The sequence below is a fragment of the Emydura macquarii genome, unplaced genomic scaffold (genome assembly GCF_026122565.2).
Source record: "Emydura macquarii macquarii isolate MOO-44397 ecotype Brisbane River unplaced genomic scaffold, CSIRO-AGI_Emac_v2 contig_374, whole genome shotgun sequence".
Taxonomy (NCBI): Eukaryota; Metazoa; Chordata; order Testudines; family Chelidae; genus Emydura; species Emydura macquarii.
In genome coordinates, this window is record NW_027130511.1 from 9,346,009 (window position 1) to 9,372,678 (window position 26,670).

The following is a 26,670-nucleotide window of genomic DNA, read 5'->3' on the forward strand; positions in this document are numbered from 1 at the left end:
GAGGGGTTGGCTTGGCTGCTCTGGAATTTTGCCTCATACCCTCCCTACCCATAATGCACATGGAAACTGCTGGTATGGAGATTGGGAGGCAGGCAGGAAAAGAGAGATTTTCTGCTTCCTCCTGCCGCCCATCAGCTGGACTGTTGGAGGAAGAGAGTGCTGAAGTCATCACAGACTCAGTTACACCCCATGTGTATCCTTATTCCCTCTTACTTGGAGAGGGAGAGAAGAATCGGGTGGGCTGAACCCTAAAGGTTAGAATATAAAGGGGTGAAACCCTAAATATTGGCTATTTTGTCATTTAATGTCACATTGGACCCAAGTAAATACCTACCTCCCCCTCCTCCATTATAGTTAATAAAGATAAGGCCTTCCGCACTGATAGGTATTCCTGTGTCTGTGTCTCATTCTCCTACTGCCATTGGGTGCCAATGAATAAAGAAAATCTAATGTTCATTTTGGGAAATTACTTCTTTAATGTTAACATTCTGTTCTTAAATACCTCTGTTCAATTTTGCACTGAATCAAGCAATTAAATTATGTGAGAAGATAATATGTGCAGAAGTTCATCTAAATTGAAGATGGATTATTACAGTATTAACAATTTTTCTCGTATACAAAACTAATCTTTTGTACCAAGCCTAGTGCTAAGATAATACATTCTTCTAAATAGTATTTGAGCTATTAAACAAATATCTTTCATTTTAAATAAGTCAAATCTCTGTAAATAGACCTAACTTGTTACCATACTTTGCAGGAACTGGAATCTTTTCAAATACCATCGACCATTTCTTGAATGCTGATTGCTTGCTTGTAATCAGCAATGGCTTCTTCACTGAAACCCATTTTACCTCGAACATCAGCTCTAAGTTTATACATCAAAGCATCATTAGGTTGAATTGACAATGCTGTAAAAAAATAAAAAATAAATGTTAAGGCATTTTTAAAAGTCAAAATATTGTTATGATTATTATGAAAAAAAACAACACATGCTAAAAGCCATCTGAAAGTTGAGACAAAGTACATTTCAAAACCCATGTGCTTGCAATAGGAAAAACATATGTCCAATTCATATTAATTTGATAGGGGAAGCTAAGTAATTTTGTAAAGATATTTATACTTTTAGTATCTCCTTTCAACTCTCCTTTTTTTTCTCATGAAGTCAGATGCCATCATGGCACATTTATAAATCTGATTCCAGCAATTGCTAAAGCATCAGAAGCCACACTCTTCCTCCCAAATCAGGTTCAACACTGAAACAAATATCAAGAAGTAGGAAACCATTTCAATCTATTTCTTGGTCCCAAGAGTGCACATTGTCTCAGAATCAGATTTTCATTTGTTCAGAGGTATTTAAATAAGTAATTGTTGGTAAGTGTTTAAACTCTTGTTTAAAGAGTCTAGTTCCCAGCAAATTCCCTGCTTTACAGTAATCAATTCCCTTGACAAGATTTCACAATTATTTTCTTCTGACATCATGAAAATCTACCTTTAATGGAAAAAATTCACAGTGAAAATATGGAATTTTATACATCTTTACTCAAATCATGCTTTCATATAATTTAGACAAATTTATATCATAAGAGCATACTGGTTAACTTCTCGGTAAGACTTGATTATATTTATTATTGGTGGAAAAATTGTTGCATTTGCAATCAAATATTAATTGCTTCAAAACATAGACAAAATCATAACAATAGAACTCTAGTTTGTGTAAAGCAAAGACTAAAGGACTTTGCTATCAAAATCCAATTAAATAACTTTATCTTAAGAACGTTCAGACAACCTGTCCATGGCTTTGGTAGCTGAGATGGAAAAACAGCAATTGAATCCAGGATGGTTGAAGATGGGTGTTAAGAGCAGTGATTGTAGTGGTACCTGGAAATGGATTGGAGGGGTGGGACAGAAACTTATCTCAGCTGACTTGAAACCGAATAAAAGGCTTGTGTTTGATTGGGGTGGAGGGGCAAAGATACAGACCGGTTCTTATTTTCTATGGAGCAGTACACTCATTCCTTGTACTGAACAATGTTTTGTAAATTATGTGAGAAGGTCATCATCATTTAAAAGTTCTCAGCTATGTTGAAGTGTTCATTACCTACGTAGTCACTACTGCTTTAGCCAATTACAGATAAAGATATTTTTTAAATTAATGTTATAATGTATATATAGAGCTAAGTTTCAAATATCCCACATTTGTGTGTGCAAACAGCTAAGTGCATCCCTGTTTGCGAGTGCTATTATATCTATTAGCACACAAAGATGCCCTCAGGGTTTGTGAGTGTAGTGTGAATGCACATCTTTTTGTTACAACTTCCTTTGAAAACCTGGCTCAAAGTTCAGCTGAAATTGTACATATTACATATGCAATCAGCAATCTTTGAATCAGTCATTAGAAATAAACAGATTATGATTTTTTTGGTTTGGTAGCAGGACTGAATCCCTTTCCCCATCTGGCATTTTCATTACAACTCCCTTTTCAATCTCATTGCCACACCTTTAGAAGTTAAGAACTTAAATAAATATATTAAATACATAAATGGAAATAGTTGCTAACACTTTCTGAACAGTGAAACAGAGCCAAAATAATTTGTTCTTATTATAATCAAAACTATGTCACCAAGTGTAATCTTGCCAGGTACTGAACAAAGAGTACCTGTTGAAATATCCTTCTCAGCTAGCTCATACTGCTTTAATGTTCTATAGAGGTTTGCCCTGTTAAAGTACACTGCTGCAGAGAATGGGCAGAGGCAAATTGCCTTCTCAAAATCTTCTTCTGCTTCTTTGATATTTTGTAATAATGTATTTGTAATAGCTCGATTCATGACTGCAGATTCATTCCTTGGATCAAGCTGTAATGCCTTGGAATAGTAGGAATTGGCCTGTGAAATACATGAAATGAAGATATTATGCACCATGTAAACTTCTGAAATGCTATATATATTTTTATATTGTATTAATAATCAAGGTAGCAGAAAACCACAGAATTTACACAAGAATAACAAGGCTTTTGTAAGGATCTCTGAGAAGAAGAACTCATCCACTCTTTCCCGACAGAATGATTTACTATTATTTATTATTGGTACCATGGTAGCACCCAGAGGCTCCAGTCAGGATTGGATTCTCACTATGCCAGAGGCTGTGCAGAGAGTATGAAATGGTCCTTGCCTCCAAAGAACTAAGTAGGAAAATGCAAGAGGAACTTCAGTGTTTGATTACCTCAGGCCCTCCCAAGGGGTATTTCTGCAGAAGGGAATGATTCAGGACTCTGAGCTTATTAAAACAGGAAGAAAACCTGGCTTAGTAGTTAAAGCATAGGCCTGTGAGACAGAAGATTTGGGTTCTACACCTCACTCTGTCACTGAATTACTGTGTAAACTAGGACCATTACTTGACTTCTCTTTGCCTTAGGCTATGTCTACACTACAGCTTAAGTTGGCATAATTTATGTTACTATGCGGTGTGAATAAACCATCCCCCTGAGCAACATAAGTTACACTGACATAAGCGCTTGGTGCCAAGTGCTATGTCAGCGGGAAGGCTTCTCCTACGACATAATTACCACCTCTCATAGAGGTGGTTTTCTTATGCCAACGTGAAGGAGCTCTCTCATTGGCATAGAACGTCTTCACCAAAAACGCTGCAGTGGCGCAGCTGTATCAGTACAGCTGCAGCACTGTACATATAGACATGGCCTTAGGACGGGATCTCCATCCTGAGAGGTTTTTAAGGCCCAGCTTGACAAAGCCCTGGCTGGGATGATTTAGTTGGGGGTGGTCCTGCTTTGAGCAGGGGGGGTTGGACTAGATGACCTCCTGTGGTCCCTTCCAATTCTTCTATGATTCTTCTGAAATTTTTGCACTGAAGCACCTGGCTGATTTAGGAGCCTAAGTGTCATTGAAAGTCAATGAGATTTAGGTTCCTAAATTACTTAGGAATTTTTGAAGATTTTGCCCCCATCTGTAAAATCTCCTGTTGTTAGTCTTTATTCATAAATATTTGTAAAGCTCTTTGAGATTGTCAGATAAAAGGAACATTATTAGAACAAATAGTATTATGTATTAGTCATTACTATTAATTCATACAGCTAAATAATTAAATTAAATATACATAATTAAATTAAATGTAAAAATTTCCAAATAAAATCTTACATTTATAAACAAATTTGTATCAATGACATTATTCATGAGTCAAGGAAAAGTGTTCTGAGAATGGTATGAAGATAGAACACAAGACCTACCTGTGAAAACTGCCTGTGATGAAAATAGATATTTGCTGCATTGAAATAGGCTAAAGCATAGTCTGGGTTGATGGAAATTGCTTGCTGATAATCTTTCATAGCACAGTTTAAGTAACCCATAAACTGGTTAATGACACCCCGGTTTGTAAGCAGCTGAGCGTTGGTAGTGAGCTGAAATGTAATAATATATGCACTCTTATTTGAACAAAGTCCACATTTCTATATTAATAATAGAACTCTTTCTTTAAAGAAAACATGTATAAAAATAGAAAGCTCCTCCTAATATAAACCTACAATTATTCATACACAGTTCTTTGAATTTATGTGCATTATTCAGTGGCCTAATAATAGAAAGTATATATTAATAAATCAACTGAAAACCAACATTTACCTTTAGTGCAGCATTTGTATCTTGAAATGCAGCAAAAGTATCACCCATCTGAAGACAGACCACAGCTCGTCCATCATAGGCAACATGGCATCTTGGATCAATGTCAATGGCAACTGTAAATTGATTCCAAGCTTTCTGAAACTTTCCAAGGGCCTAAAATGAGTTTTAACATATACATATTATTAAGCATACAACATATCACATACCTACCTATGGCCATATTTTCAAAAATTATAGGTATGTGGGAAAAGTGCACAGGCTCCCATGTTGGCACATTCAGTTATCTAATTCTGTGCACAAATTGGGAAAAGATGCATGCAAATAGCTAGTTAGATATCCACACACCCAGCTGCATGGGCAGTTATTTGATTTACATGCTACTGTTGCAGGAACTGCACATGCAATTGCTTTTGTACCTGGGCTTCTGGCCCCAAGTTTTAAATATTTGGCCCTGTATGATAATATAATGAAGTGAAGACTCATCTCTATGCACCTGCCTTCCCACAACAACATCAGAATGGCTTGGTGTGACCCTCTCTCCCTAGAGATATTAAAATAACAACAATAATAATCCTTGGGTTACACACTATCCAAAACTAAATAAGTAAGACCTAGTGAGAGCCACTCACTAAAAACAAGAGAATAAAGTTAGAAACACCAGCACAATTGTTCAAAACAGTATATGTAGAAAGCAAGAAAGCAGAGAAATTCTGTTAGACAGTCCCAGTGGCAACAATGAACAATGAACTTGTGAATAAGAGCCTATAACCTTAATATTGGGACAGCTATGTTTTATTGTCATGTAGCCAAATTTGAGGTCTTAACTTCCCATGCACAAGTGGAACCTGTCCAACCTGGCACAAGTCCAACCTGGAAGCAGGCCCAGCCCTACTAGTTGTGGAGGAGGAAGAGGTGAGAAATAAAGAGGGGGATGGAGACATGCCTGTGGCAGGATACGCGCCTGAGTGAGGGGGAATAGAAAGATGTGAGGAAAGTAACTGGCTAGATCCCACTTGTTCAAGTTGTGATAAGTGATTCACAGGTACTAACATGCTATCTTGGAAGACTTGGTTTTGAATTTTGACCAAGTACCAATTAGTTTGGTAATCTTATCTGATTCCCCAAGAAACAGTCACAATTTGGATTCATTCAACAGAACCAGCACCGTGTTGTTGAAAAAGTCTTCTTTGTATGACTGAATGGAAGGAGGGCTGCTTGTGAAGATTAATGATAACACTCAGCACTTAGATAGTACTTTACAGAGTACAGTGCAAACATTAATTAATTAGAATTAAAACATATTGGCAGAGGTGTGAAAGGAAATTTACACACAGCCTACCCAAGTAAGCCTGACTCAGGCAGATAAAATTATTCCCTCATTTACACAGGCACAAAATTAACTCACAACTTTTTGGAAAAGAGAGAATTTTCAGACAAGGGGTGTAACAACAAAGCACAATAACAACGTTGTAAAATCATGGGAATTAGAGTGGAGAAAAACACCCTATATGTAATTTCATAGATGACCTTGCTAATGCAAGATTGTCCTTTTTGGTGTATAGCTAAGTGGTTTTCAAATTTCATTATATATAAGCCCTTTTTGAAGGATCTTAATACATGTTAATAGTTTGTTTTAGATTGACTTAACATACAAGATTTTCTTTTTACATAGATCCATCAAAGATATCTAAGCCACTTTTTATTTAGCAGCTCGGTGCTTAGTGTTAGTTGATTACAATACCATAAAAAGGATCTGGGCATGATTACCAATACCATTCTATTTCTCTCTGGGCTGACTAAGGAGATCAAGTCTCTTGGTACTCAACAGTAGATCCATCAATCAAGTAAGATGTAGCACAGACAAACTTTAAAGGGAATTACAGCCTATCCCCTTAGTTGAAAACAATAGTTAAAGTGAATAGGGGGAAAATAGGATAGTAACACCATAAGGGTTCCATTAAGAATACAAGTTATTTTATCTGTCTGAACAGTGTTTAACTAGTTGACAGTATTACTATGAATGGAGTCTGGATTAGACAATTTTATATATGAAAATGAATGCCCTTCTCTTTGACGCAGGATATTACAGACTATGATCTTTGATGTATTACCTGCAAATTGTATCCTAAGCAAATTCTGGCTTTCAGACATTTTGGGTTAAGATGTAGTGCTTTCAGGAAGTCTTTCTGTGCTTGGATATTGCCAGCTTCATCACCATATTCCATGTATGAATTTCCTCGTGCAACATAGGCATCCAGAGAAAAGGGATCAAGTTTAAGCACCTGGGTAAATGAATTCACAGCTTCTTCAAACTGCTCAAGTCTAAAAATAAATATGCACTTGAAGGTCAGTGTTTTATTTATTTTTTTTAAATCATTGATTTTAATTGCTAATGAAAAGTGCCAAATTTACAGCTCTAGAGACTCAGGTTTTCATTTCATCCACTAAACAGATAGCAATGGCAGTACATGCTTCCCCATACTGTGCTGAGAAAGTACTTTAACCCTGGTTTTCAGATACAATGTTTAAAAAAAAATATGAGCATGATTAATTTTCCATGCTTCCACGGGTCCTTTTCTTGATCATTACAGCTGGCAAGGCTGTGAACTTGTAAACACCTAGGGTGAAATTCTGTCCCGAGTGAAGTCAATGGCAAAATTCCCATTGACTTCCATGGAGCCAGTATTCGACCCCAATATTTGTAAACTCCTTGGGGTAAGTACTGTGTCTTTTTATATGACTATACAGCTCTGGGCACAAAGCTCTCAACAAATAAAAAGAGAGGAAGGATAATATTGCAGTTCAGGCACTGTACTGGGACTCAAGAGAACTGGGCACAGTTCCTGACTGTGCCACACACTTTTTGTTCAGGTGCCTGTCTTGGGAAGAGATCCATCAAAATGCTTATTATGCACATATACATCCAAAGTGCAGAATTTGATCTTTAGAATTCAAGAGTAAAGCTCTTCAAGTATGCTTTCCTATTTAGTTAAAAACAGTAATGTATATGATTGAAACATTCAATTTATTTTGCTTATTATAAAGTGCCCAGGGCCACATTTGTAGACCGTTAAAGATTTTTCCTTTTCTATGATTTGCCAAAGTAGCTTTAAAACCTCATGTTTAATAAGCCTATTGCCTTGCCAATCTGGCAACAAGTCACATGTGCTATCTAAGGAACATTGTCTCCTAGCAACCACAATACAGTCTACTTCAAAATCATGATTCTCAGAGTTCCAAGACCAAAAAAAAAAAAAATAAAGGGTAAAAATGCTAACAAAACAGGAAAACTTTTCACTGTATGATTTCAAAAGATGTTTCAATGATTATACTATCCTCACCCTTAACTCTTGTCCACTCTAAGGCCATGTCTACACTACAAAGCTTAAAGCAGCACAGCTGTACTGATGCAGCTGGGCCATCATAAGATCATTTGTGTAGGTGCTTTTTTGCTGATGGGAGAGCGCTCTCCCGTCAGCCTAATAAAACCAGCTCCACAAGTGGCGGTAGCTATGTCAGGGGGAACAGCTCTTCCACTGACATAGTGTTGTCCCCACCAGTGCTTTTGTCGGTGTAATTTATCTCGCTCGGGGGGGGGTGTTTTTTCACACCCCTGGGCGACATAAGTTATACCGACAAAAGTGGCAGTGTAGAGAAGTCCTAAGAAATATTTCCTAAAATTAATTCAGCAGTGTTGCCATTAGAGTTTCAGCTCCACCGATGGCAGCACTGGTATAGACAAAGTTCTGGTGTCAGCTAACATTTCAAAGCCTCATGTTGCATAGACCTGCGCTGGGCAGGGTGTGACTACACAATGCTCAAAATAGTGGTGGCTAAATTACGCCTCCCATTGCTGCTAATCCAGAGCTGAAACAGTGTAAGAAACCATGGAAAATTTGGGGCCAAAAAAAGTGAAGTGTAGACACCCCTTAAGGCAATACTAATTTATTAATATTAGTAACTTTAAAGCAATTTTGGGGGTTATTGTTCAAAACCAGCACACGATGTCTTATGTGCTTCTTATTAGTACAGATGATGTGACGGGTTTGGAGCTGCCCTGTGATAAATACTGTATGTTGGCCTGGTGATTGGGGTGTTTTTTAGGCAGAGTTTAAGAACAGAAGGGATCACCACATCATCTAGTCCAGTGGTTCTCAAACTTCACTGCACTACGACCCCCTTCTAACAACAAAAATTACTACATGACTCCAGGAAGGGGGACCGAAGCCTGAGCCCAAGTCCCGCTACCCTGGTGGGGGAGCCAAAATCGAAGCCCAAGGGCTTCTGCCCTGGTGGGGGGAAGGGGAGAAGGCTGTAACCTGAGCCTTGATGCCCACGACTGAAACCCTCAGACTTTAGCTTCGGCTCTGGGCAGTGTGGCTCGGGCTTTGGCTTCAGCCCCAGGAAGTCTAACACCAGCCCTGGCAACCCCTCTTTAATAAAACAGGGTCACAGCCCACTTTAGGGTCCCGACTCACAGTTTGAGAGAGAACCGCTGATCTAGTCTGACCTTCTGTATAACACAGGCTACTGACACCACCCAGCACTTGCACACTAAATCCAGCAATCAAAATTAGACTAAGTATTACAGTCTACAGGAGTCTAAACTGTTGTGTGCCGCCAGAGGCAGAGAATACTGCACCAACATCCAAGGTCTCAGCAATGGCAGAGAAATGATTAAGTGAGATACATCCAGATAATCCTGGCAAGTGACCTGCACTCACATGCTGCAGAGGAAAATGAAAACCCCCCAAGGTCACTGACCTGGGGCAAAATTCGTTCCCAACTCCATATATGGTGATCAATCAGACCTGGAGCAAGAACCAGCCAACCAAGCACCTGAGAGAGAGAATGCTTGGTGCCACCTCAGAGCCTTAACCCACCCAGTCCAATGTCCCATCTTCAGCGGTGGCCATCACTGCTGCTTCAATGGAAGGAGATAAAAGAAAAAAGGAATATATTGGGTTGGGGAGCAGGAGAGAGAGTCCCTTCCTGATCCCACAGGTGGTTGGCTGAAACCATGAAGCATGAGCTTTTGGGAATATAAGATATAGACCAGAAGCGAGCCACAGGGCTGCTGAGCCTTGCCCCGTATCATTACAAGCAACTTTGTCATATAATCGTTCATGCTCTCTCTCTCTCTCTTCAGCCTAATTAAGTTGTTTTCTCCCACAACTCTTACTGGGAGGTTGTTTAAGAACCTCACCCCACTGATAGTTAGAAATTTTTTAATTTCCAGCCTGAATTTGTTCATGACCAATTTATACCCATCTGTTCTTGTGCCAACATTGTCCTTTATCATAAATAGCTCTTCTCTCCCCCTGGTATTTAAGCTCCCTGCCCCGATGTATTTATAGAGATAAATCATATCCCCACTCAGCCTTCTTTTTGCTAGACTAAAAATGCAAGCTCTTCTAATCTCCTCTCATAAGATGGATCCTCCATTCCAGTAGCTCTTCTCTGCACCTGTTCCATTCTGAATTCATCTTTCTTGAACATGGGTTTTCTGTATGACTATATTGTTTTAACACAATGGGAGTCTGTCTGGAAAAACATTCAGGAAAGAAAAGAAGGGCTCAAGATGCCACCTCTTGGCAAACACTTCTGAGTTGTTAAGGGGCAATGACAAAACTATTAGTGCTTTGATGATTCTGCTTCTGTCTTCAGCCAACCTACAAAGCTGGTTTTGATCATGACAGGAAAAGGCCCACAAAAACAAGGAAGAACAAAAGAACAATAGCAGGATTAAAAAGAGTCATTCTCTCAAGAAAGAGGCACTAGTTATTCAAGGAAGAGGATTCAGGGGAACCAGATAGATACACAAGATCCCGCCGAAAAAGATAGGCCTGCCTAGGTTACCATCAAGGATGGTAAGTCTTTAAGTAAAAGAGACGTGTGTAGAGTGTTTGTTGTTTTAAAAAAAATTCTCTAAAAGCTTTGCTGCCATTGGACAAAAACCAATACTTTGTGTGATATAGCGAGGGCAGAGGGCAGTAGGAGTGTCCTGGACGGGAGATATGTGAGTCCCAGAATGCTCAGGGCTCTGTTATCTGCTGACTAACTCAGAGCCATTAGGGGGCAATTAGGAGCAACTGAGGCCAACTAAGGACCAGCCAGGTGCTTCATAAAAGCCCTCTGCTCCAAACAATCAGTGCACAAGCTGGAGGAAGTAGGAGTGCCATGCCGCGCCGCGCCGCCAGGAGGAAGGTACCGGATCAAGAAGCCAGAAGGACTGAAGGAGGGGGAAATTAGCCCAGGAGAAGAGTGTGCAGTTTGGAAAGCAGTACCAGCAGCACATAGCTGCTTCTCATAGGGCCCCTGGGCTGGGACCTGGAGGAGTGGGTGGGCCTGGGTCCCTACTCCCTCCCCTGGGAAGACGGGGTGACGGGCAACTTCCTAGCCCACTACAAGCAGGAAAGCACGAGACCCACTAGAGGGAAGCCGGCCATCTGCCACATTTGGTTTTAAAAAGGTTTTTTGGTCACAGATTCCTGAAGGGAAGAAGTGCATGAGTGTGAATTGAGTTGGACCTGCTGAGTAAGTGCAGTAGATACACAAGGTATTGTAGTCTGGGGCAGGGATTAAGAATTGGAGAATTGCTGAAGTCCACCCCAAGACAGGTAAAGGCAGGAAGCGTGATACCTGAGGAGGTGCACTGACAGAGGCAAGAAAGGAGACAGAGGTGCAGCTATCCCTTTAACAGTCACAAATGAATACAAAATATATTTACTCTATCTGCAAATGGATGTTTGGCAAAAATGTGTACCCATATGGTGACATAAATTAATGCATTTTAACAGTATCAGGTCTACAAACAATCTGTGCATGGAACTCTAAATAGCTCTTTTATGTATGGAGGTCAAGATCGTGCCAGAGTGTGTAGTCATTTTACCAAGGAGACACTGAACGATATGTTAGATGTCCATGTTCTACCTGAAGCACAGACTGAATTCTTTACATCACACAGACAGCTCTAACAGATATGGCTAAAATGCAACTACAAGGATTCAGGACAGGGATTTTGTTATAAATCTAAATAATTTTTAAAAGTAAAAAACTCTTTGAAAACCATAGTGCCAGTCTCTGAGATGGCCCTTTTAGCACTCACGTAGCTCCAGGGAGGAAGACTCCCTGATTCTGGAGCTATAGGACCAGTCCCAAGACACAACTTAGAACAGCTTCTAACTTGCACTAGCTGACAATGGCCCCTCAGTAGCTCTTTTAGAAGCTGAGGATCGCTTAGGCATAGGGACACCCCAGGCCCATCCCCAGCCCCTGAGCACACAGAAAACACAGTGCCATTGTGTGAGCTGTATGCCATCTCAGGACTCCCCTCACACAAGGAGAATCAGGGAGCCAGTTATATCACTAGAGCAGCACAAATCAGCCATAGCTGGGCAAGAATCTTGATGATAGATCTTTAAAATGCCCACCTGAAGACTGCCTAAGCAGCATTTAGATACTACAGTGATGAATGCTAGAGAAAACCCTAGAATACAATAGATAAGAGTAAACTAATACACAGCTCATCAACCAACATCCCACTACAACCTACCCTCCCCTTTCCACATTAAAAAGTAGAGACTTCCCATTCCTGCTGATTATTGCTATGATCAAATAGAATAACCTAAGAGTGTACATTCTAGTGCTTCTACATTATGTACTTTTAGAATGATGAATAGGTTTAATTCAGGCTTTCAGAATATATCTCTGCTAGCTGAGGCTAAACATTAAAAAATTTCAAGTTAAAAAGTCAGTGGTGTTTCCATTTTAAGCCTGCGTTCCCCTCCTTTTTACAGAAATTGTGTAACTACTAGAATTATGGAGACACCAACATGGCTCTATAATTACTTGATAGTCCACCCAGGATGGATATTACTGACTCTGTTCTTCCTCCTCCCCACCACCTTTCTTTCTATTTTACCCCTCTAGGTTCTCTTCTTAGATTTACTTTTTCTATCATACCCCTTTTTTTCCTCTGCTGCTATGAACCTCTTATTTCTAGATAATGGATGATCCCATCTGGGACTGGGAATCAATAGCAAATCTGACAAACACCTATTCTTCTTTCTTTTTTCTTTCCTTTCTTCCTTTTCTCTTATCCAGTCCTCAGTGGGACTGATATCAAAATGTACATTGGAACATCATCCAGCTCCCCCTCTATTTCTCTTCTCCTACTCTATGCCATACCAAACCACATATCATACCTGTGGTAGCAGATTCCAATAGCTTGATAGATCTTGCTATCACTTCGATTACTCAATGTCGCCTCTTTAAAGTCCTGAAAAAATAGATTCTCAATTATATATGTCTGTATTGTTTTGCTTCACTTCAATCATGTGGCCTTAGCAAATCAAATGTATATCAACAAGGAGATGAAATCTAAACAAGTATATTTTCAATAGAGTTGGAGAATTAATGCACTAACTGTTTTCCATTCCATATTTAATGCTCAAGGTCTTGGGGAACATACCCAGATGTCAAATATATTGCCCTTCTAGAAAGGTTATTTCCTGTGGAGCTGAATGCAATATTACTTCCAGTATTTTTTATAGAAACACCTACATAATTGAAATTAAATATACATATTAAATGGGTATATTATTTTCTGATATATAATCTCATTTAAAAATTTTCAGTAATAAAAATTTAACCTTTTTTCATTCCCTTCTGCTACTGTATTTGTAAACAAGTAAACTGCAGTAGTTTAAAAATAAATGATAGGATTGAACTGAGTGAGTCTTTTGGTTTGAGTAAGCTGTTCATAATCTACCAGTTAAAGATGTGTCGATATTCTATTATACATCACTAATTTAGGGATTTCTAACTTTTCTTTTAACTAAAATTTGGAATATCTCATCTAAGTATGTATGATTTTAATATGAGAGATGAAAAAAAAACCTGTTTGGATGTTTCTGATATCGGAAAAATACCTTTTAACTTTATAATAAGGAAGTAGTTTAAGTCCCTGCAAGGGAAAGTAGGCTTTTATACAGTGTACAGAACCTCCCGTCAACCTATAGAGGACAGGAACAGTTTGGGTTTACAACAACACTTGAACTGATGCACCCAATGGAAAAATAGTTGAGGGTATTTTCTAGCTCCTCAAATACAAAAAATGAATATCTCACCATCTATAGAGATTTAGTGTTCAAGAGACTATTACATTGGCCTGACATTGTAATGAGACGTACACATATGTACAGAAATGTCCTATTATGTTAGTACAAATCTCTCTCTTGTAGTAACAATTTCACTTTACTTGTGTAACTAAAATATTGCAAAATAAAGGCCTAGTCCAAACAGGGCTGAACACTGGGGCCCAATCCACCAAAGCACTTAAACATGTGTTTAGCTGTAAACAAAGAAATAGTTTTAATGAAGCCAATGGTACAGCTCACATTGTTAATTTTAAGCATCTGCTTAACTGCATTGCTGGATCACCACACTTACCTTCACAGATCCAGTAACCACTCCAAATACACCGCCGCATCTGTTATCTACAGCCAGGCACTCATATACCACAGACTGTGCTCAAAGCAGAAAATCTGGGATACCCACCCACACGTCACCAGCGAAATAGATTGCATCATGGAACGGGCCACTCAAATACCCCAAGAGAACCTGCTTCAATACAGGGGGGAAAAATCTCCAACTGCATATCCCTCGTTGTCACTTAGCACCACACACTGGAACCCATACAGGGTATCATCAAACAACTACAGCCCATACTCTATTATGACCATATCCTGAAAGAAATCTTTGGGCCGCCTTCTGACTTTCAAACCACTCCCTAATCTTGCCAAACTCATCAAAAGAAGCAAGCTCCCCACAGACCAGGACACACCGACCTAAAATGGCACCAGGCCCTGCCACAACGCATGCAAAACCTGCAGACATATCTCCACTGCTGTGATCAACACTCCCCACAACATACCTTTCAAGATGCATAGGTCCTACACATACCTATCAAAACATATTATCTGTGGGCAAACACTTTTCACAAAATGATCACTCTATATCTGTCCTATCAGTCCTCATCCTCAAAGGAAACCTTCACAACAGTTTCAAAAGATAAGCCTGGAAGTTTAAATTCATCACTTTGCTAGACACTAAAAATCATGGTCTTAATAAAGACACTGGATTTATGCCTTATGACAACAATCTGTAACTCACTAACTTCCTCTCCCCTTTTTCTGTCTAATGACTGCCGAGATATTAATGGGCCACTTCACTTTGATTGGTCTCTTACAATATGTATTAACTACTTATGCTACACAATCTGTTCCACATTGTATTTAGTTATGAAACTCTGAATACTTTTCCCAGACCTGAAAGAAGAGCTCTGTGTAGCTCAAAAGCTTTTCTCTTTCACCAACAGAAATTGCTCCAACAAAAAATATTACCTCACTCACCTTGTCTCTTTTTCTGGATCATTGCAGAAAACACCTTCCAGGATTGAGTCCTAAATGACTACCGTCTGACACAACAGACATAGTACATATGGGTGCTCTGAATGTTCCCTTCAAAAGCACACTAACAAAACTGATTTGAACACAAGCCTCTCTAAATTATATGTAGGAAGAACATGATCTTGTGAAAATATTTAGCTATATGGGCAGTATTAGGATTTTGAGTCTCTGTTGTTTAATCCTCGTTTTGTAAATCAGTCTTCTCTAAAATTCATTCAAGAGTTAACATTTTTTTCCTGATCATGTTGGTTCTACCCCCCAATACCATCTGTCCCTGTTCTCCTTTCAGGAGCCCCTATACATTAAAATATATACCATCTGAGTCTCTCAACTGAGCTTCTCTGATGAATTATATTTTGTAGCATAAGACAGAGACCAGTACAGTAATTGTTCTATTTCAGCTATTTCTATGCAAGGTCTACCAAGTGTGAAGGGCTTTTTCTGTGCATTTCTAAGGGACATTTCTGGATCATCACAAAGGTATCCATCTTCATTCTTGCATCTACCTAGGATATCTATCTTTGAAACATATAAACTACCCAATTTTGTAGAATGTCCATACTGAAATAATTACTGTCAAATAAACAAAAAATTCAAAGTCTAAAGTTTACCCATCCAAAATAAAAACACAAACAATACTGAGAAAAGTATTTCTTCTAAGTCATAACAAATGCAGGATTTTGATAAATTAAATTTTAAGAATGAAAAATGTGTTTCTGAGATTATTTAATATATTTAGACCTCAGTCCTGCTATTGTTTTTTAGGCAGAACTTCCAGTGAATAAAAAGGGAGTCTGAATTATGGATCAATGACAAGATTGCAATCTTTTTTCTCAGAATCTGAAGGAAAAAAAAACTCAGGGCCTGAGTTTTCTGTCATTTTAACCTTAAGTGGTCATTTCACCTTGTGCAAAGAGAATGTACGACAAAACCAATCAGAATTCTCCAATCACTTACACCTATGGCGTGGGCTTACACTGACCTTGCATAAACAGAAAATGATTATTCAAGGTGCAAGGCAGTGGAGGCAGGACTTCACTTTTTACTTTAATATACAATTTGCATATTTGGTCCTGATTCTTGTTTATATTGAGGCCATTTTACACGACTCTGGCAATACAAAATTGCTGTAACATGAGTGTGACTGTCATTTATGCCCATTCTAAGACCTCTTTATACTAGCAGATTGGTGTAAAGAGGTCATAGTGTAAATGAGAAATAGGTCTTTAGTACTTTAGAGTTTATCTACGTTAGAAACGCTACAATGACATAGCTGCAGCACTGCAGCTGAGCCAGTGTAGCGCAGACAATTACTACAGCAACAGAAAGAGTCCTTCCATCACTGTAGTAAATCCACCTTTCAAAGATGTGGCAGCTAGGTTGATGGAGGAATTGTTCTGTCAATCAAGTGATGCCTACAACCTGGTGTTTAGGTCAGCTTAATTTTATTGCACAGGATGTGAAATTTTTCACAACCCTGAGCAATGTAGTTAAGCTGACCTAACTTTGTAGTATAGAGCTGCCCTTGGAAATATTACTAAATGTGTATGTTATTCTTCATATCATCCATATGTGTCATAAAATAAACATGAAATGTGGGAATTTCGTATGTGCAAGGAGAATCTTATACCTCTAATGCATTAGAGTAGTCATCCAGTTCCACATAGACTAGTGCACGGTTAATTAATACTGTCAAGACAACTTCCTTACTCGACTCAAGAAGAAGAAGAATTCCATAGTCTTTCAAAGCCTAAAAAAAAAGGTTTAAAATATTAATATTAAAATATTAAATTTCACTGAGAAGCATATAATGACACTTAAGTTTACAGTTAAAGCGGCAAACACTTATGCTTTATTTGAAGTACCTGAGTAGTCTTATTGATTTCAGTGTGACTATTCAGATGCTAAAAGTTAAGCACATGCTTAAACGTTTGCAGAACTAGGGTCTAAATGATAAAGCAGAACACAACACAGGAGTTCTTTCCTTCCTGCAGTGTTGCCTGTTCCCCTTTGTACTTCACTTTGTACTTACATATACCCCTGTCTGCAGAACATAGTAGCAAAGAGACTAATTAAGTGTGCATTGAGGCTACAGAAGTTTTGTGTTTAAGAAATAAAACTGCTATTCCTTCTATATCTAATTTTCTCTTTCCCATATTCTTGTTGAAACTTTATTTCCATTTTTAACTTCATGTTAGACTCATCATGCATTTTTAATAAAAAGTTAAGAAACTTCTGAATATTTTAATGTCTCCAAACCTAATTTAAGACTACTTGAAAGTCTTATTAGTCTAGTTTTAACAACTAAATCTCAGTAGGGAGCGCAATGGTGGAATGGAAATTCAGGTATCAATTCACAAATTTATCAAAGTTGGACAGTATCTCACCAAACATAAATTTGAAAATAAAATATATGCCTTAAGTCAAGTGATAACTAATGTGGGATAATTAGGAGTAATGGGGTAACAGTTTAGTCCTTCATATCATGAAAAGCTTCCTGACAACATTATGCTGTACAATAGTCTCCCAGGGGAAGTCCTACTGCTAGTGATATTTAAACACTGGAATGCTAGTGAAAATGCTAGTGAAAAGCAACCATTGGAAAACGTACTGCAGAAAACAATCTAGCATTGGATTGATCTCTAAAAGGTCTTTTTCCATCCCAACTCCTGTGAGTCTACATGAGTTGATGGTTCAGCCCCACTCTTCCCACTGTTCCTGCCACTTGAAGTGCCTGATGCCTATTAGGATGGGCTTAAAGGACTGGAATGGTGATTCAGCAAAAAAAATACTGTAGTTCCTTGGAGATGTGGAATGGGGACTGAGGTGTCTCTGGGTAGCAAAGAGAACTGGGGGATAAAGCAAGCATGAAGACCTATAGGGTGGAACAGGTATTGGAGAAACCTTAAGAGGCAGAATAAGTATTGCAGGGAATTCAGGGTAGTAAGGTTTTGGGGCTTTTGGAAGCTATACAGGGTAAAACTGAAGCAAAAAGATCTGCAGGGAGGAAGTAAGCAAACAAAGGGTTCTGTGGGGCTGTTGATGCCCAACGCCAACCTCCATGGTGAAGGCCCAACCCCACCTCTGGAGATATCATCTGCCTTTTTCCCAAATGCAGTGGGCTTTGTGGGGCTTCTGCCCCAATCCAGCTCCTCTGAGCAGGGGATATAGACAGGGCTACAGGGGACCCGGAAACACATCAACCCCACACAGTAAAGTAGGGCTCAAATTTTTACAGTACCCATTACTGCCTTAATCTTGCCCTGTCCTGTTTCTATGCTCCCCTTCTTTCCTTCCCCTTTCTGAACACCCCTGCAAGATTTTAGCATTAAAACCACTACATACTTCTAACATTAGAAGGGCTACAAATGAAGATTCAGATGCTTAGTTACCAAAAGCACTACCACCATCTGATACTAATGCTCAGTTGTGTTTTTTGTGTCTATCACTAGTAGCACAACTAGCAATTCCTTCTGGTATCCCAGGAGCAAAATATATACATTAGCATTGGAGAAATGCATAATTCAACACAACACTACATCCTGAAATAAGCACTGCAAATGTTGGTGATATAAGGCCAGATTTTCAGCCTGGCTTTCACTGAGTATATTTATTGTCATGTATACATCCAAGTACCTGATTATACCCACAAAACAGGTATTTAGATCTTTAACTCACAGCAGATGCAGTTTCAAATGACTGTAAATGCAAAAAGGAAAGCCAGCTTTTGAAAGCCAGCTATTTCCTAAATGGCAGAACAGAGGAGAAAATTATTGCAAGAATCAGAGCTTGCTACTAATATTCAGAAACAGTTTATTAACATTTATGAACAACTGTATAATCACGTGCTCTTGAATAAAAGGATATAATACCTTTCTAAAGTCCTTTATTTGGTGATAACAGATTGCTCTGTTGTAATATGCCAAAATGCAGATTTTGTCCAAGTCAATAGTTTTGGTTAAGTCTTCAATGGCATTTTTGTATGTCTGCACATAAAAAACATTACATATAAAACCACTGTATAATTCACAGCATCATATGTTCTGTCCTGAAGAACACAGTAGTATAAAATTTGACTGCACAGTTTTACATTTCTTGTCTCTTCATCAGTACTGGAAGGCATTCTCTCATATCAGTTTGTCAATATTCATCATGGGCCAATTATTGCAGTCTTCCCTTTGGTAGCATTTCTACAGATTTCTATGCGATTTTGACTGGGCAAGGACTGCATAACTGAGCTTTATTATTTTATGTTTTTGCCATTCACATGGATGTATTACTTAATCTATCATTAATGTTATCTAGCTATATTGTTCTCTACCCTTTCTTTGACCCTTTCATGATATATCATTTTGTATCATCTTCTAACCTGGATGGTAGTTTATTATGGAGCTGTAGTTGCTCCTGTGGCCAAATTCACTTATGGAAGCTTCCTCCAAGGGTCCTGGAGAGGTAAAATAGAGATAAATCCAGCTACCTTAGCCAACCCACCCCATTCCACCTCTTCCAGATCCATAGAGGCCTCCACAAAGTGGCTTCCAAGGTGCTGGGGAAAGTGGAAGTATGCTACATTCCCCACTTCCCAAGTAGCATTGGGCCCCAAGCTTTTAGCTCTTCCTACAGGTGAATAACAAAAATATTTCATGCACTTCATCCAAAAGATAAAATACATCCCTACCTTATTGTGATATTTTAAAGTTCCTCTGTAGAGATAAGCTCTCACACTATCAGGATGAATTTTGATAGCCTCATTACAATTCATAATTGCCTTGGAGTATCTTCCTTTGATACCGTAGTAAGCAGCACGACTTAAATATGCCTTTATAGATGAAGACAGAAACGTGCTGTAGTATAAATGCTAAAAAAATTTTTGATGATATCTTGGACAACCACTGAATAAAGGTAAGGAATGACTTCTTTCATAAAGGACTTAAAACTTCTAAGTATAGTTGTCATAAAACCAAACAAATTAAATCAACACTGGGTGCCTTCATTATATTTATGGAAAACAACATGAATATTGAAACCAAGAATGAACTTATATTCCATTAGACCTACCAAAAATCAAATGCAGGAAAATATCTTTGGAATTAAAAAAAAATAAAATAAAATAAAAACAAAAAAACCTCTCAAAAAACCAAAAAAACCCAAAAGAAAGAACAGAAAGAAAACAGACTTTAACAAAACAATACCAATGATTAAGGTTAAGATTCTGTCACAGGTATTTTTAGTGAAAATCAGGGACAGATCGTGGGCAATAAACAAAAATTCACAGAAGCCGCGACCAGTCCCTGACTTTTACTAAAAATACCCTGGGGAGGGGGGAAATCAGAGCTGGCCGGGCTTGCAGGTGTTCCAGCACCAGCAGACTTGCTGCTAATCAGCTGTTCGGTGGCATCAGCCTGGGAGGGGTGCCCAACTGATCAGCTGTTTGGCAGCAGCCCTGGGGCTGACAGCTGCTTCAGCCCTGCCCCAAAAGTCTCGGAGGTCCCAGAAAGTCACGGAATCCATGATCGCTGTGACTTCCATGACTAAATTGCATCCTTACAAATTATGTTCAAGTCATCCCTTAAAGTGAAACTACTAAGCTGTTTCAGAACAAAAGATGTCCATTTAGAAATTGTTACTTTGACTCTGGCAGACCAGGCTCATGCCAAGGTCCCCATGTCTCAACTGAACACTGACAGACACCTAGCTGGAATCTGTCTGGCTCACTTGTGGGTTAATATTGACGCAATATGTATTAGAATTAAGAGTTTTTAGTGTTTGGACTCTGTTGAATGCTTGTGAGTTGCTGCATTCATTAATCTTACTTATAATATCTTCATTCCATACTGTAATGTACTATTTGAGTGGGTGTAGTGTGAGCCTCTGTGACAATATGAATCACCGTACAGGAGAGGGACATTAATTAGTGTGAAGAGCTGCTCTTTTACAGAAATCATTACGCCCCTCCAAAAAAGAGCCCCATCAATACCAGATAGGCTATGGTTGGATCTTACAATTGGACACTCCCTACATCTGGATTGAGTAATCGTCAACAAAAGGACTAAAGACTTATTGCTTTTCCATTCTCCTCCCTGTGAAGATGAGTCATGCAAGTCAACTCCTCCCACCAGCTGAGTTTTGCAGCTGAGAGGAGATGGCAGGACAGGCATAAAAACCCCAAACAAAAGGAACAAAGCATCTCCATGTTCCTGGGACTCTGGGAGGCAACGAGTTTTCTAGGCATAAGCAAGAGATCCACAGCTGCTTAGTATGGGTTAATCCTAAAGGACAAAAAGAGCTTGCTGATTATAGGAGCCTCTATTACCTTTTAAAACCTAAGACTTTAAATCATTTGTGTGTCTATATTCGCTTGCACTCTAGTTTCCTTTTCCCATTTAATAAATCTACATATAGTTTATTATAGGATTGGCTACAAACATCCTTGGTGCGAGATCTAATGCACAAATGATCTGGGGTAAGCGACTGGTCCTTTGGGACTAGGAGTAACCTGAATATTGCTGTTAATTTTAGTTTTAAGGGCCATCTGTCACAGAGATATGCTCAACTGAGTGACAAGACAGACTGGAGGATCCAAAGGGACTGTCTGTGACTTCATTTAAAGCTGTTAATGTGCCTGAGGAGTTTGCACTTGGAGCAGTTGGTTGGTGAAGTCCAAGTTTAGTACTCATGACCTATTTGGGGTTTGTGTCCTAATTCTTTAACAGTCTGCCCTGAGGTTGGTACTCACATTCTTGCACCAGTATTGGCAGAATTCCAGTTATAGCCTGATGGAAAATGTGCTCTGGATTTTTTAATATCCATCACCCTATTGAAGCAAAACAATAACTGTTTTGTGCAACACCACAAAAAATATTGTGTGAACTCCCTCTGTTGCTTTGCTTCAAATAGTTAACTAACAAACATTATACCTAGAGCACTACATATTCTTATGGAAATCATGATACTGGTCATAGACAGAGAGTTAAACAAAATCTCCAAATCTTAATGATTTCTCCATTAGAAGCACAGTAGAAAAAGAAGTATTAACACATGGAGGACATAACTTTCAGGAAAATACATGAAACAGATCAATGCTGTGTCATTCACATACACCAATATACGAAGAACTTCAGAATTCTTTAAAATCTCTCTCAAAACCTACACAAAATACAAATCATCAGAACTGTAAATTCAGTATTACCTGAAAATGTTTTGGATTAACGGCAAGTGCTCGATTGAAATCTTGGATGCACTTAGCTTGTTTGAGTTGCATTCTGCACAGCCCTCGCTGATAAAAAGCATCAGAATAATCTGGGTATGCCTTGACAGCAAAGCTAAAAGCTTCACAAGCCTAAAAGATGATGCAATGATTTGAATTAAAGTAATCCACTTGCACAATTGGAATCAGAGGCAGAATATCAACTTTTAAAACTCAAGTAATATATTTTTTCTTTTGTTTTTACTATTTTACTCCTACTTAATTTTTTTTTAAAATTTAATACATCTGAGACAAACACAGTAAATCCAACTCTGCCCTTATTTAATAGTTAACTTACTGCATTTTATTCAGTGGGACTACACTGGTATAACTAAGGGCAGAATTTGGTCCTGTGACCATATATAACTGACATGCTAAAATTATTTGCTACATTAGAGAACACCTAAAATGTGATTTCTTTAAGGTCCTTCTGCAGATTTTTTTTTCTTCACACTGGAGTACAAAAATACTGATTTTTCTGGGATCTGCTAATGTGGGGGCAACCACATATTCTAAAGGGAAAGTAACCCACTCCTAGTGGTCATGGTATGCCACATCAGGTATCTCAGCCACCTTTTCACTACCATTTATAACTGTCTCTGAAAAGGAATCTAACAGGGTTCCAAGAATAATGCTGTGATAGTACTATGTTTGTTAAGTCTTCAGGCTCTTCTCCTTACAACTAAACTTCAAGTCAGCTAGGGAATTCAAAGAGGCTGTGACCTGAAGATGTAGCAATATCCTTAGTGAACAGAACCATTTTGGGGGTTAATCACAAGCAGAAGACAAGGTCCATTCAGCCCAAATATTACTCCCTTTCCCATCCAAAACAGAACAGTTAGTATGCGGGAAGCTCCTACTCCAGATGGCATTTCAAATTTTAATCATATATTATAATAGGGTTCCTATCTAAGGATATCACAGTCTAAGATCCAGTCCTGTAAACACGTATACATTTGTTTAACTTTACTCATACAAGAGGAAGGATGGTCTAATGGATAGGGCACCAAACTGGGACTCAGGAGCTCTGTGTACATTCCTGGCTTTTCCAGTCTCTCTGTGACTCTGGTAAGTATATTTAGGCCTGGATGCAGCAAAGCAGGTAGGTATGAACTGTACTGTAAACACGTGCATAGGCCCATCTCTACTCAGCAAAACACTTAAGCACTTGCTTATGTCCCATTGATGTCAATAGGACTGACGCATATGCTGAAGTGTTACTGAATAGGAATGAACTTAACAAGCACTTAAGTGCTTTCCTGAGTCAGGGCTTTATTTTTTCAGTGCTTCAGTTCCCTATATGTAAAAATGAACATGATAATAATACTCCCTTGCACCCACCCTTGTCGCTCATGTCTACATAACACTGTAAGCTTTTCAGAGTAGTGACTATCTCTTATAGTGTTTTGGATCCCAATCTTGCTTGGGACAGGGAGGGGCTACTGAAATACAAATAAATGATGATAACTAATCCTATTGACATCAAATACATTACACATGCTTAAGTGTTTGCAGGATCAGGCCTAAAAATATGACATAGGAAAGAAGAACGGTGATAAGAGATGCAACAAAAACCAAAAAGGCGCGTTTAAAAAGATTTTCTAATGCCAATTTTTAATGCTTCAAAATGAGGGGAAGGCTAGGGCTTATAAGCTTTTGGAAGTTGGCATTATTATTATACAAAATGGATCCTATTCATATAGGGCCTGATCCAAAGCCCACTGAAGGAGTCCAATTGATTTCAATAGGCTTCAGATCAGACTGTTAATGTACAAGCCTGTGACTGTAGCTAAAATATAAAAAGAACAAAATAAACCCTTTAATATTAAAATGCAACTAGAAAAATTTATTAAATTACATAACAAAAATACCTAAAAAAATTATACCATTTGTAAAATAAATGCTGAATACTGAAATAGTAAAGGATTGGTTGGTTGGGGGATTTTTTAATCTCTGCAAAAATACAACAAACAATTAACTAAAATGCTATCCCAGCATGGTGTATGTTGCTTATAACAACAATAGTGAGAATGTTAATGTACAGATAAGATATTCACATTGATTTCACCTCCATTAGAAACACAGCAAAAATATGCATAACTTATTAAATATGGTAATATTAGTATGGAAATTTTTTTTCCACACATTTGCAAGAAAGTCTGATAAAAACTAGAGTCAAATATGTAAAAAGTAGAGGAAAGTGACCTTTAAAAATATTTAATTTTTTTTAGTAAATCTTGTTTCCAGCTCTTAAAGCCACAATGCTAACATGTTCTAAATAATAAATACATACCCGTAATAAACTGATTTGCTCCATATAGCACAGACCCATGAAATAATAAATTTCTGCAGCCTCAAATGTATTAGGCAAGATTTTTGCTGAAGAAGTCAGTATCTTCAAGGCTTGTTGAAAACTTTCCATAGCATCCTATAATAACAAAGGATATTATTCTACTATTTATAAAACACTGTTAGTAAAAACAAGTTTGTGAGTTTTAAAGGCATCATGCACAAAAAATTTTTAATTTGACCTGTGCCCTTTTCACTTCTTTATTATATGTCTGTGTTATATGTATTTTTTGGTCTTTAAAGGGCTATTTTTAGCCTTATAAATTTAAGAAATATCAAGTCTGGTCTTCCTTGGTTTGCTGGAAGTATTGTGTGCTCTTACACTCTAATTGAAGGTGTGGGCATAATTAAGTACAACCTTTCTTCAAATTGTTCATTAGTTTAAATAAGTGTTAACAAAAACAAAAAGTATCATTTTCCTCCGGGAGTTCATTCGAGAGTGTAGTGAGAGCCTGGTTTCACCTACATAGCTGTTATTGGGAGACTTAGTGTACTGGATGAGGTACATGACATGTTGTGATAGGCATGTGCAGGACCCATGGACCTTAAAGGCTGTTGTTGGGGGTATTATTGATCATTGCAGCAGTGAAGATATGTCTTCAGGTTTTGCATTTGTTGTTGTGGCAGGGTTTAATATCACCTTGTGTTAATGTGTCCTGGTCTGTGGGGAGCTTGCTTCTAATGATGATCTTGGAGAGGTTGGGAGTTGTTTGAAGACTAGAAGAGGGGGTACAGGAAATATTTCTTTTGGGATGGGTCCCAACAAGTATGGGTTATAGTTGTTTGATGATACCTTGTATGGGTTCCAGTGTGGAGTGGGAGATGACAACTAGGGGTGTGGGGGTTTTATATCTGAAATGAAGTAGGTTCTCTTGGGATATTTGGGTGGCCTGTTCCATGATGCAATCTACTTCTCTGGTGGAGTGTCCTTATTTGGTGAAGGCAGTTTTGTGTGTGCTAAGGTGTATTTCCTGAACTTTCTCCTCGGAGCATGTTCTATGATATCTGAGTGGTAGGACAGATATGCATAAAGACCAATAATTATTTTAAAATCCTCTCTCTCTAAATGCTTTATTCCTACTGTTAAAATAAACAATACTTTGGTTTTAAGAAGGTTGTTTGGTACTCTATACCACTGGTCAAATACTCCCAAAGGTGCCAGAACTCAGGCAGACTTGCTCAGCAAGCATGGTGGATCCAAATGGTACTGTAGCCCAGGGCCCATACTAAGAGTGGGAGAATTGCAGAATTCCAGTCTGGGAGGGGTAAAGCCACAAGCCCTGACATCTGAGGGGGTGCTCTTAAAGACACCAGAAAGGGGATAGGGGTACAAATAGCCCTGCAACCATGACAGCATGTTTTCAGGATGTATAGCTAGTGCCTAAAGTACTCTTATGCTGAAAGTTATTAATGAATGCTATCAAGGGGTCTCTGACCCAAAAACAATCACAGTCCTGGCTAAAGCCAATGGATGAGCTAATCACCTTTCTCTCAGGTGCAGTATAAGGAAAAATTAAGCCCCTTTATGTAGTGAGACAGATGGAAAAATGGAGGCTTCTGCCTAAGGCACTAGGCTGAATGATGATATGGTCCGAGGGCTTTTGCCTAGTGGAAACACAGGAGCTAGGAGTTTTGTTTTTGCAAGCTATGCACGTGTGTGTAATAGAGGAGAAAGCCAGAAAAGCAGTTGTAGGCATGACCCTGAGTGTAAGCAGAGATGAAGCTTCTTGGACACAGAACTTGCTAGAGAGGCAATTTCTGAGCAAGGAAACTGCCAGGTGCAGTTTGTTTCTGCTATGTTCGAGGAAACAGGACTTTGTATGCATTCTTTGTAAATAAACGGGATTACACCAAAAGAAATACCTGACTTGCATTATCAATTTCTCCTCCTAATGAAAACAACCCTGCAAGGCCACGATTATTGGCTAACTGCTTGGGCCAAAGGCGTAACAGTACAATATTTCCACTAGTA

General features: G+C 38.6%; 1 protein-coding gene across 1 annotated transcript in view; it reads right to left on the reverse strand.

Annotated features, from left to right (window-relative positions):
* Positions 1–292: 292 nt before the first annotated feature.
* TTC6 (tetratricopeptide repeat domain 6) overlaps positions 293–26,670 on the reverse strand; it is a 119,651-nt gene continuing 93,273 nt past the window's right edge. Inside the window, exons 22-32 of the mRNA XM_067532243.1 lie at positions 24,643–24,777; positions 22,293–22,442; positions 19,782–19,922; positions 18,976–19,089; positions 16,734–16,853; positions 12,839–12,912; positions 6,743–6,953; positions 4,632–4,784; positions 4,241–4,411; positions 2,657–2,882; positions 293–908 (exon numbers count right to left, since the gene is read on the reverse strand). Of these exons, the coding sequence (XP_067388344.1) occupies positions 772–908; positions 2,657–2,882; positions 4,241–4,411; positions 4,632–4,784; positions 6,743–6,953; positions 12,839–12,912; positions 16,734–16,853; positions 18,976–19,089; positions 19,782–19,922; positions 22,293–22,442; positions 24,643–24,777 (1,632 nt within the window). The 3' untranslated portion in view covers positions 293–771. The remainder of the gene's footprint in view (positions 909–2,656; positions 2,883–4,240; positions 4,412–4,631; positions 4,785–6,742; positions 6,954–12,838; positions 12,913–16,733; positions 16,854–18,975; positions 19,090–19,781; positions 19,923–22,292; positions 22,443–24,642; positions 24,778–26,670) is intronic.